Genomic DNA, 12,221 nt, shown 5'->3' on the forward strand with positions numbered 1-12,221 from the left:
CCTATTGTTTCCTCCATTGTCTCAGGATGATAGAGGGTGTTCGTCTCCTGTCAGTCTACTCCGACCACACTGTCAACACCTTCTCTGTTGTCGTAGACTTTACTATTTGCTCTTAAACCCTCCTCTTGATCCTCTCTCCTTCTTGCCTTGTCTTATCACATCTGTCACATTTATTTATTTATTTATTGGTTTATTAATCAGGGAGTGTGCACATTAATAAATGCTCCAGAGTTAAACCAAGAGGCTGTTTTTCTTCTTTAGTCCAGGACAGATGTTAGAGTCACTCTGAAAACAGAATATAAGATTAATGATTAAGATAAGATTAATTATTAATGTTAGTAAAAACAAAAACATCATACAGGACACCATTATACTACATTGTCAGGTAATATTTAAAATATGTTTTACAGTGTAACTACACCCAAGATAAAATCAGGCCACCTGGCAGAAGCTGCTGTTGAAATGCTTGTCCCGAGACACGTCATCAAAGTATAAAATAGTTCATGAGATCACGATCTGCTGCCGTTGTCACACTGAGCTGGATCAGACTTAATCTGTGAGTTAAAGCCAACAGCTTTAATAATCAGTGTTTTTCGTTGATCGGTTTCTTGTAGATTTTGTTCGGTTCTGTACTTCGAGTCTGAACTGTTGCAGACCTCGGCTTATACCGTCACTTGCTAGCTGTAACACGGCTGCTGATGTTAACAAGCCTTCAGTCAGACACAAAGGAGCGATTTATTCCTCCTCTGTGGCCGTAAACACAACACGGTCCTGTAGATGACTGTACACATAACTTCAGAACACACTCAGGGCTGACAAACCGTTAACAGCAGCGTGTCACTTATCTAAGTTTTCTAACTTCGAACTTGAAAACAAACTTCTATGGGAACCCGACCCCTCACCAACCCCACTCCTGTGTTTTTAAAAATACACTGGAAGGGAGGGTGAGGGGGATCCAGCGGTTACAGGGGACAGTAATCAGCGGTGTAATCGGTGGGTTGAGTCTTTGGTTGGCCGCTTCATCAGCGTCCTCTCTGACTGGACCAGCAGAGAGATGATGGACACGCTGTTAAAATAATATTCACTCTCTTGTGTCCTTTGTTTTCCACTGTTTGTTTACCTGTCTTCTTCCCTCGTCTGATTGGTTTAGAGCCGTGTCCGTCGTTGCTGCTGCAGAGACACATGGCGGAGCTGCTGAGTATGGACAAAGACATGGCCGCCTCGTTCCTCAACAGCGTCCTGAACCAGCTCAACTGGGCGTTCTCCGAGTTCATCGGCATGATCCAGGAGGTACGAGAGCACGGCTCCCAGCAGAGCGTGCATCATATATTACCCATAATTCAGCCTGACGCGTTTAATGTCTGTGGAAACACCAGGAGCCGTTGGTGGGTTTATTTATTTAACTCGAGTTTTGGGGAATATGCCAGGCTGAAGAGAGTTGTTTGCAGTTTGTAATGTATCTTTGCTAAAGCGAGGACGGACTGATCAAAGAAGGCGGTGTGAAGTGGATCCGGGTTTTCTGCACTGTTGAATGATCAGTAGGACGGTCGGAGTCAGAGTGCAGGTAAATACGGACCCTGGCTTCAGACACATCAGCAACACACAGAAGTGTCTGATAATTATTAGTTTTCCCTGCGGAGTTTCCAAACGTCACAGCTAATGAATGCAGCGCTATGTGGCAGCTGAAGGGTGAAGTTCTGTTGTCAGACCTTCACTTCAGCACCTGAATGCACCACCAGGAAGGGTTCACACAGCACTTCACCTGTTTAAAGGGACGGTTCACCCAAGCGTTATCGGCGAGATGTCTGCCTTTCTTGAATAGCGTGTTGCAGGAATGAGTCCTAAAACCCAGAAGTCAGTTAGCATTTTAGCACGTCTGCTTCCCTGGTCTCGGGTCAGTGGGGTTTTGAACGGGTTTTGGGTTAGATGCCTGAAATAACGTCTGTGGGGAACACGAGCTTAAGAGATTTTCGCGTTTTGTTCTACGACATAAAATACGTCAGTAGATGCCCCCCTCTTGCATTTTGAAGCTTTTACGTGTCGGTTGCTAACAAGAGGCTAAATGAGACTACAGAGGGTGTCGGGGACGTTAAACGTCATCACGCCGAACATAAAAACTCATCTGCTCACTACTCCGCCTCTACAGCCTCGTTGTGTCCAGTCTGTGTGATGTTTCATACGTCCGTGGTTTATACTCGCACTCTGCAAACTGTTCTAGGTCACGCTAAGAGGAAAGGCTTTTGTAGAAGAGGTTAGCGCGAGACATCACATTACAAGTTAGAAGCCTAGTGGTGGTGACGCTGAAGGCACGCGACCGCGGTGCAGTACGTTTATAGCCTAACGTTAGCTTTTTACTTCTGGCGGATCGCATTTACGCTTCAAAAATCATAAAAGTGCTGTTCATTTTATCAGATTATCTTACTGAACACAATGTGTCATAAACTTCTGTTTGCCACAGAATGGAAAAATCCCATTAGCTTTTTGTCGAGGGAACCAGGACGACACAAAAATCATCGTCCCTGCAACACTCTATATAACGGGTCTATATGGCGCTCGGCCTGTGGAGCTCAAAGCGCCAAAAAAAAAAATTCAACAGCAACGTCTCTCTCCAGACATCCTGACCCGGTTACTGAAGATAATCCGCAGGTTTGTTGTGAGCAGTTTCATGTGGGAACTATCGGGAGAAAGAGAACAGTTCCTACATGAAACTGCTCACAACAAACCTGAGTTCCATATAGTCTCGTTATATTGAAAACATGCAGACGTCTCTGCGGCCGATAAACCGCTACAGGTGAGAGGAGACGTGTAGTTTGGACGTTGGGGGGGGGGCTGTCCCTTTGACACCATTAAAGCTCTAAAAGCAAGTAACTTTAATGAAAACCAGTGCGGACGGGTTTCGTCACGATGCCTCAGCTGAGTACGTTTTCAAGTCTGAGAGTTGATTTTGAAACTGAAATGACGTGAAACCAACGGGCCCCTGGGAGGCAGGAGACATACCAGCTACAAGCTACAGGGCCACCTGCGTGAGCTGGGAAATGTTGTTCAGTAATGTCAGGTGGTATGGTCCTTTAAAGACAACTTCAGCATTAATATAAGAGCAGTACAGATGCAGGGTGCTAAAAATAGCGTAAGACGTTCTGTTTGTTTCCCTCTAATGAGATTATTTTGGGTTTTAGATAAATCCTCAGTAATACGCTGCGAATCGTCCAACTTAGCAGCACGTAGTCTTCTAATTGATCGTGTTCCCGTGGGAACGTCTGGTGTTTTCAGCACAGCAGCACGTTTCCTGTTGCCTCAGCGTTTCTCTGCACACACACTGCTAGAAGTTCAGCTTCCTGTCACTGTTCAGCCTCGTTAGCAGCGTGTCTGTCTGTCTGTCTGTCTGTCTGTCTGTCTGTCTGTCCCTCTGTCTGTCTGTCTGTCTGTCTGTCCCTCTGCCTGTCTGTCTGTCTGTCTGTCTGTCTGTCCCTCTGTCTGTCTGTCTGTCCCTCTGTCTGTCTGTCCCTCTGTCTGTCTGTCTGTCTGTCTGTCTGTCTCTCTGTCTGTCTGTCCCTCTGCCTGTCTGTCTGTCTCTGTCCTCTGCCTGTCCTCTGTCTGCCTGTCTGTCTGTCTGTCTGTCTGTCTGTCTGTCTGTCCCTCTGTCTGTCTGTCTGTCCCTCTGCCTGTCCCTCTGTCTGCCTGTCTGTCTGTCTGTCTGTCTGTCTGTCTGTCTGTCCCTCTGTCTGTCTGTCTGTCCTCTGCCTGCCTGTCCTCTCTGTCTGCCTGTCTGTCTGTCTGTCTGTCTGTCTGTCTGCCTGTCCGTCTGTCCCTCTGTCTGCCTGTCTGTCTGTCTGTCTGTCTGTCTGTCTGCCTGTCCGTCTGTCCCTCTGTCTGTCTGTCTGTCTGTCTGTCTGTCTCTCTGTCTGTATGTCTGTCTGTCTGTCCCTCTGTCTGTCTGTCTGTCCCTCTGTCTGTCCCTCTGCCTGTCCCTCTGCCTGTCTGTCTGTCTGTCTGTCTGTCCCTCTGCCTGTCTGTCTGTCTGTCTGTCCCTCTGTCTGTCTGTCTGTCTGTCCCTCTGTCTGTCCCTCTGCCTGTCCCCTCTGTCTGTCTGTCTGTCTGTCCCTCTGCCTGTCTGTCTGTCTGTCTGTCTGTCCCTCTGTCTGTCTGTCTGTCCCTCTGTCTGTCTGTCCCTCTGTCTGTCTGTCTGTCTGTCTGTCTGTCCCTCTGCCTGTCTGTCCCTCTGCCTGTCTGTCTGTCTGTCCCTCTGCCTGTCCCTCTGTCTGCCTGTCTGTCTGTCTGTCTGTCTGTCTGTCTGTCCCTCTGTCTGTCTGTCTGTCCCTCTGCCTGTCCCTCTGTCTGCCTGTCTGTCTGTCTGTCTGTCTGTCTGTCTGTCCCTCTGTCTGTCTGTCTGTCCCTCTGCCTGTCCCTCTGTCTGCCTGTCTGTCTGTCTGTCTGTCTGTCTGTCTGTCTGTCTGCCTGTCCGTCTGTCCTCTGTCTGCCTGTCTGTCTGTCTGTCTGTCTGTCTGTCTGCCTGTCCGTCTGTCCCTCTCTGTCTGTCTGTCTGTCTGTCTCTCTGTCTGTATGTCTGTCTGTCTGTCCCTCTGTCTGTCTGTCTGTCCCTCTGTCTGTCCCTCTGCCTGTCCCTCTGCCTGTCTGTCTGTCTGTCTGTCTGTCCCTCTGCCTGTCTGTCTGTCTGTCTGTCCCTCTGTCTGTCTGTCTGTCTGTCCCTCTGTCTGTCCCTCTGCCTGTCCCTCTGTCTGTCTGTCTGTCTGTCCCTCTGCCTGTCTGTCTGTCCCTCTGTCTGTCTGTCTGTCCGTCTGTCCCTCTGTCTGTCTGTCCCTCTGTCTGTCTGTCTGTCCCTCTGTCTGTCCGTCTGTCTGTCTGTCCCTCTGTCTGTCTGTCTGTCTGTCCCTCTGTCTGTCTGTCTGTCCCTCTGTCTGCCTGTCTGTCCCTCCGTCCATCCGTCCGTCCACGTCTTCGGTCCAGACTGAAGCGTCTCAGCAGCTGCTGGACTGTGATGAGACGTGCTTCATCGTTCATGCTCCCCTCAGGATGAACTGTAATAACTCTGCTGATCCTCTGACTTTCCATCTAGCGCCACCATCAGGTCGACACGTTAACGTGTCCGACACTTTGGTTTCTGACCTGCAGAGCTGATGGCGTTCCCATCAGCCTCAGCTGCAGTCTGTGTTTACTGCTAACTAGCTAATGTTAGCATGCTAACATGCTAAGCTAAGATGTTAAACATTATACCTGCATCCAGAGCAACGGCAGCGTCATGTGACGGGTTTCTGAGTGAAACAGAACAAATATCATTTTATTTGACAGGACAGGTAAGGAGGTGGACAGGTAAGGAGGCGGACAGGTAAAGAGGCGGACAGGTAAGGAGGCGGACAGGTAAAGAGGCGGACAGGTAAAGAGGCGGACAGGTAAAGAGGCGGACAGGAAACGGGGAGGAACATGTGTAACAACACACAGGGACGCGGTCTTTGAAATAGACCGGACTTCCAGCTGCGGGTCAGAGTGGGTTCTTTGTGTTGCAGAGGTTTTATTGTGTGACTTCACAGCTGTTAACATTTATCTGAAATGTTGCTCTTTACAATCCAGCTTTTTAAATTCTTGAACGTACATAAAAAGACGAGTTACAGGTGTGTTTACAAACCTTTTCTCCTGCTCGCCTACGTTCTCACCTGTCCTTCTCTTGGCGCTCCTCTTTCAGATCCAGCAGGCGGCAGAGCGTCCAGAGAGAAACTTTGTGGACACTCGTCAGCTGAAGGTAATAACACCAGGTCCCGTTGTGTTCCCTCTGCCCCCCCTCTGAGGACGACGTCCTGAACCTAAACGTGGTCTCGCAGGTTGTTAACGTGAAGCTCCAGGCTGAAGGTCGTTAAGTTCCCGTAGCAGCTCCTGTGAATACCGACGCACTGTACGCACAGAATACCATGCAGTCGTCTCCTTCCTGTTCTCAGTAGCTCACATAAACATGGCTGACGTGTGGAAATCCCGTCACTGACTGTTAACGTGTCTGTTGATTAATGAATTAGTCGGTTATGATAATCGATTCATTGTTTGTCATTTTTTCAATGTAAACATTCACAGTGTGTCTCAGACTGTGAGGGTTTGTGAGGTTTTCTGTTTCATATCACAGGAAACTGAATGAGTTGGGCTGATTCTGATGGTCCTCACATAGGTAGAAGGACGTGTGTGTGTGTGTGTGTGTGTGTGTGTGTGTGTGTGTGTGGGGGATCTGGTGATTCACCATGTAAACCGTGGTTCCAGGTGTGCGCCACCTGCTTCGACCTGTCGGTCAGCCTGCTGCGAGTGCTGGAGATGACGGTCACCCTGGTACCCGAGATCTTCCTGGACTGGTCCCGGCCCTCCGCGGAGCTGCTGCTCAGACGACTCGCTCAGGTAATTCACTCAGAGACGCGAACGCCTGGCAGAGCGCCGGCTTCGCTTCACGGGCTTCCTCTCGCTCGTACGACGTGTCGTCCCAGCGAGAGAAACCCAAACACTGGCCTCTTCGTTACGATAACTAAACGGGATGATTACGCCACCAGCTCCTAATGATTCTGACTTCCTGTTTGTGCTTCTCTGTGAAACGTCTTGTTCGCGATCCAGCTGTCGCTAAGCTGCAGTTTTGAAGGTTCGGGTTTACGGACTTGTTGCTATGACAACAGTTCCAGATGAATTTTAAACCAGCTTTGAAGACCATAAAATCCAGACTCGAGTCACATCATCAACATTATAATCCGATAACTCGATCATCCACAAATGCAGAGCTTCCTGATGCAAACGGACACGATGACGGTGTGTCGGTTATCTAAAAATCAACCAATAAAAACATATAATTATAGTGCTGTCACTGAGTCTGAGTCTTAGAAAGGAAACGTGACCAATAACTCTGAATAAACGTGAGATTATTTTGTAGCAAACTAACGTGACGGGAGTCGAGAGCTCGTTACAGACGGAGAGAGAGAAGCCCGACTGAAACCAAATGCTCGCCTTGTCTTGCAGCTGCTGAACCAGGTGTTGAACAGAGTGACGGCGGAGAAGAACCTGTTTGATCGTGTCGTCAACTTGAGACTGCCAGGTACGCACACACACACACACACACACACACACACACACACACACACACACACACACACACACACACACACACACATTAAAACTGGTCCGTAATCTCCCAATTTTTATTTTCCTGAAAAGAATCATGTAGTTTGGCTGCAGGGAAAATAAGACTAAAAGATTCTCTCGCGACGCTGTTAACTAAACAGAAACACTCTAAAGGTGCAGTGTGGAGGAGAAGCTACGGTGGCCGCGAAACTCGTAAAAACACGAAAGGCCCTCTCTAGAGCCGGTGTCTGGTTTGTCCGTTCTGGGCTCCTGTAGAAACATGGCGGTGCAACATGGCGGCCTCCGTGGAAGGGGACCCGCTCCCTCTGTAGATATAAAGGCTGATTCTAAGGTAACGAAAACACAACGCTTCTTATTTTCAGGTGATTAAACACTGATGAAAACACACTTATGAATATTATATTTCATTTCTGCCGACAGCTGCTCCTGAATGTTGCACGCTGGAGCTTTAATACGAAGAGTACCAGTTGAACATTTCCTTAATTTCCTTTATAATTTCCTTCTGTAACATTTCCTTTGAATTTCCAGTCATCAGTTAGTTTCTGTGAGATTCGCCTGTCGTTATTAGTCGTTATATTATATAACCAAACTGTACCAGGATGCAGATACAGTCTACTGAACATGTTTCATGCGTTGAATGAAATCCACCTTCAGCCGGATCCTGAGCTCCGTTCAGGACTGAAAATGGCCGCAGGTCTTTGTCCAAGATGAACGCGATGTGACGTGCCGCAGTCTGTACGTGAATCTGACAGCATTCACGTCAGACCTGTGTTGTTTAAAAAGTGATACAGAAAAGTTTCAGGTCCGACTGTCGACACTTTCACATAAAAGTGACTCGGGTGTTGATTCAGACGAGTGTGTGTGTGTGTGTGTGTGTGTGTTGCAGGTCTGGAGAGTGTGGACCACTACCCCATCCTGGTGGCAGTTACAGGGATCCTGGTTCGAATCCTGGTGGATGGAGACAGGCAGGGGTAAGACGTTCTCCATTGGTGTGATTGAGTCTGAGCTGGATTTCTACCCATGATGCATCTGAGCCGGGTGTGACGGTGGACCCCTCGGTGGAGGGTTCCAGCACGCCCCTGTGTTCGCATTTGTTAATGTTTTATTTAGCTGCAGCTGGCGACGGAGAAACTCCCGGCATCTCCGAACCACCTGATCGCAGTTGGAAACGTGTGTCGCTCGACTCTGCTCTCTGCGGTCGGATAATAATTCACAATAATGTTTAACTAGCTTATTATTTAGTTACTTTGACAGAGCTGTAAACTGCTGCGCCGCTTTCCCTCTGGTTCTGGTTCTTCTGCTCTTCGAGTGTGAAACTTTAATGATTCATTTACAGCTGAAACGATGAGTCGCTTAATCAAATAACCGACTACCGAAGCAGCTGCTTAAATCTGTGCATTTGCTGCTGAAAATCTCTGGGTTTGTGAGACGAAACAAGACATTTGAAGACTTCGTCTCCTGAACTCTCAGAACAGATTTGCAGGCCCGTGTTTGATCGTGAGCTTTAATGAACGGCCGGCTCGTGACGCCGCGAGGAGCTTTCTTTCATTATTTGGATTAAAGTGTTGAACGGCGTCCTGATGAAGGGCGTTCGGCTAACCGGATAATGAGCTTTCAGCCACAGAGAGATCTAATCTCTGAAGGACGACGTGTTGCCCTCCTCGCTCTGCTTCGCTGGATTCAAAGGGACAAACGAGCACCGCGGGGACTGAGAGGATCCCTCGGTCCGGTTCAAACTCAACAGCAGCCCGCACCCAGATCACCAGACTCACGGTCCAAAAACTAGAAACAATCAAAGGCTGCGCTCAATAAAACATATTCATATCTGAAGAGCAACACGAGGTCACGAGCAGAGGGATGAAAGAGTGACGGGAGTTTCACAGCAGCTAGGATCAATACGCTCGTTGATAATATCCACGAGGGGGGGGGACAGAAATAATGTCCCCAGACTCTTCTCTGCCGTACTCCTGATGCTCGTTAAGCTACCGTCAACGACGCTCAGCACTTCCTGTTGTCTTTCCACATTAAAAGCCTACATATACAAAGCAGGCGTGTGTCCAGCAAAGCGTTTTCTCCCCGCCGACTGCACCAGCCGCTCCTCTGAAGACGTTTTGGAGGCGCAGCGTTTTTTTCAGCTGGCGCTTCGGTTGCTATGATACGGAATATCACCTGATAAACCCGTGGTGAAGGAAATGTTCCTCCGAGCCGATGCTGCGGTGGGAAGTCACCTGGCACAGACCTGGATGCTCAGGACCAGCTCTGTTCATGTGGGACGTGACGGCCGGTCTTTGTGGGACTTGTCCCGCCCCTCCTCCACTGTGATTGGACGGCTCCCATTGCAAAACAATAGAAAAGAGAAGCGCTCTGGTTGAGGGAACGTCGAACCAGGTCCAGGATCTGTGACGCTCCAGGTTACACGCACATTTCAACTCTCACACACTCACACACACATAACGAGGGGCGTCAGGGTGTTGATGGGCTGCAGCGTGGAGCAAATCCAATTAGCAGCCGATCAAAGCTCCGGCTGCTGCCAAAGAAAACCGCAGCCTGACAGGAAGCAGATCCTGGATCCGGCTCTGATCTCAGACTCAGGCTGTAATGCGTCTACTCCAGCGATTACATGTGATTAATGATGCAGTAACTCTCACACGTTAGGTTGAGTGACATGGTGACGATGCCCCGCCCCCTCTTCCTGTGCAGTAACACACACACACACACACACACACACACACACACACACACACACACACACACGTGTTGGTGCAGTTTAGGGAGAAATTGGGAGCGCTTGTTTCGAGTTAGTGGATCTCCGGCTCATAAAAACGAGGCCTGAATCCAGATTGTGATTTTATCGCGCAGCCCCGTGGTGACATCATCGGCCTGCAGCGGGGGAAAGTCCTGCACTTACGTACAAACTCGAGGTACTTGTACTTTACTTGAGTATTTCCATTTGATGCTGCTTTCTACTTCCACTCCGCCTCGTCTCAGAGGAAATATCGGACGTCTCACTCTGACGGCTTCAGTTACTTCACAGATCACAGTGTTTCATCCCCTTCCTGTCCGGTGGAAACCTCGTATCTCCAGGTGTTAGTGACGAGCTGAAGGATGAAGAGTTTCCTTCACGTGCTGAGGAAACTCTCCTCCTCCTGAAGCTGAATAAACTCTTTAACCCCCCCTCGGATCAGCTGGAGAACGCATCGTCACAGAGCTGAAAACAGGCTGTTTCTCTGATACGTGGTTCTCACAGGACGGCGACGCTGCAAACACGTGACGACCTTATAGACCATGATGCATTGCTGCAGGTTAAACTACCCAACAGGATATAAAGCAGTTAAAATGAGCTCAACCTGAAACATCTGCAGCAGTAAAATGCAACACACACATGAACGCAGCAGGAATATGAATCCAGTGTTAGTATTCCGCTGCGGCGGGATGGTGATTGATTGTCTCTCGTGTCCCCCGCCGGTTGATATGTGTGGCTCAGCGGTTTGTAGTGCTGCTCTTTGTCTTTCAGTCGCGTTGTGAGCGAGAGGCAGATGAACGTTTCCTCAGTAAGAAAACGACTAACTTCGCTGTACGGCCGATAAGTTACTTTGTCAACCCGAAACTTTAAAAGCCGCCGTGGAGACATAATATAATCTACATTTCTGTATGAACGGTGAGTCTGGTGGTGAATCACCGCACCCTGTGGTGGAGGTGTGATACTGAACAGTTGTCTCTCAGGAGACAGCTCTCACGTCTTACTGTGTGGACGCGACTGTGAACCTGAACTGAGCTGAGGGACGGCAGCCATGTTGGTACGCCGTACGACTGACTGCCGTCAACATTTCCACACTGACTCTTTTCTGCCGCCACAGGAACTGCACCGACTCCTAGTTTCTGGTCCAAGTGATCCGCCGGTAAACCCAGTTCAGGACTGGAGAAGTCTTCTGTTCGTGTCTTTTTGCATCAGATTAATGAACACAAATACAGGGCTTCGCTGCCTGTGAGCGGCGTCAGGCTGTGCAGCTGGGCAGGGATCAGCGCTGGAAGAAGTAGAGAAGAAACCAAAGAGGTTTGATAATTATGAGGCCAGATGAAGAGACACAGACCGGTCCTGTCTGACAACATTCAGTAGAAAAGAGTAACGGGGAGGGAGATGAATGATTATTATGTAAATCAAAGTGTCTTAAATCTCATCTGCATTTCACGAGACACTTGAAATGATGAAATGGGGCCTGAGTGGTTCAAGTTGCTGCAAATTTATCACGAACAGCTGCCGAGTCCTGCACAGACAAACGGCCGTATTGCGGGGGACTATTTCTATTTCAGCCAGGAAATAGTCTGGCCCGCCTGTTTTTACTCCTCCAGGGCTCCAGACTGGACGTTTTATAACTGGAATCACCGCTGGGACTCGCAAATCTGCTCCCCGTTTTTCATTTTTTGGAAATTATCATCGTATATCATGTGAAATGACAGGACGGGGCGATAATTGTGTGTGTGTGTGTGTGTGTGTGTGTGTGTCACGTGGCCCTTTGGTGCCAATGAAACAAACTATTGATTCATGTTTCAAAAGAAAAGATCAGTCAGAGCCTCCCACAGTCGTCCGGGAGAAATCCTGCTCGCTCTGCGGGGGCGGACGCTCTGGGGGTCGGTCGGTCTGAGCAGCGTCGTCGGCCGGTCGGTCCTCTGGGGGCGACGTCGGTCACTCTGGGGCCGGTCGGTTGCTCTCAGGGACCGGACGCCAACATCCTCCTCGCATTATAAAGGTCGGTCGCTCTCTGGGGACCGGACGCTCTGGGGCGGTCGGTCACTCTGGGGGCCGGTCGGTCACTCTGGGGGCCGGTCGGTTGCTCTCTGGGGACCGGACGCTCTGGGGCCGGTCGGTCGCACTCTGGGGACCGGGCGGTCTGGGGGCTGGTCGGTTGCTCTCTGGGGACTGGACGCTCTGGGGCCGGTCGGTCGCGCTCTGAGGACCGGACGCTCTGCGGGGCCGGTCGGTCGCTCTCTGGGGGCCGGTCGCTCTGGGGGCCGGTCGCTCTGGGGGCCGGTCGCTCTGGGGACATTATAAAGACGTGCTGCAGTAAACGTTCGCGTGTTGAACTCTCGTTGTGCCTGAATGG

General features: G+C 49.7%; 1 protein-coding gene across 4 annotated transcripts in view; it reads left to right on the top strand.

Annotated features, from left to right (window-relative positions):
- Positions 1-12,221, top strand: part of LOC122886146 (E3 ubiquitin-protein ligase RNF123) — a 152,807-nt gene that overhangs the window by 53,984 nt on the left and 86,602 nt on the right. For all 4 annotated transcript variants that reach the window (XM_044218163.1, XM_044218138.1, XM_044218144.1 and 1 more), the window contains 5 exons: positions 1,151-1,290; positions 5,699-5,755; positions 6,259-6,390; positions 6,997-7,072; positions 8,006-8,090. In XM_044218163.1, coding sequence (XP_044074098.1) covers positions 1,151-1,290; positions 5,699-5,755; positions 6,259-6,390; positions 6,997-7,072; positions 8,006-8,090 — 490 coding nt within the window. The remainder of the gene's footprint in view (positions 1-1,150; positions 1,291-5,698; positions 5,756-6,258; positions 6,391-6,996; positions 7,073-8,005; positions 8,091-12,221) is intronic.

Source organism: Siniperca chuatsi, linkage group LG2 (genome assembly GCF_020085105.1).
Source record: "Siniperca chuatsi isolate FFG_IHB_CAS linkage group LG2, ASM2008510v1, whole genome shotgun sequence".
NCBI classification, from domain to species: Eukaryota; Metazoa; Chordata; class Actinopteri; order Centrarchiformes; family Sinipercidae; genus Siniperca; species Siniperca chuatsi.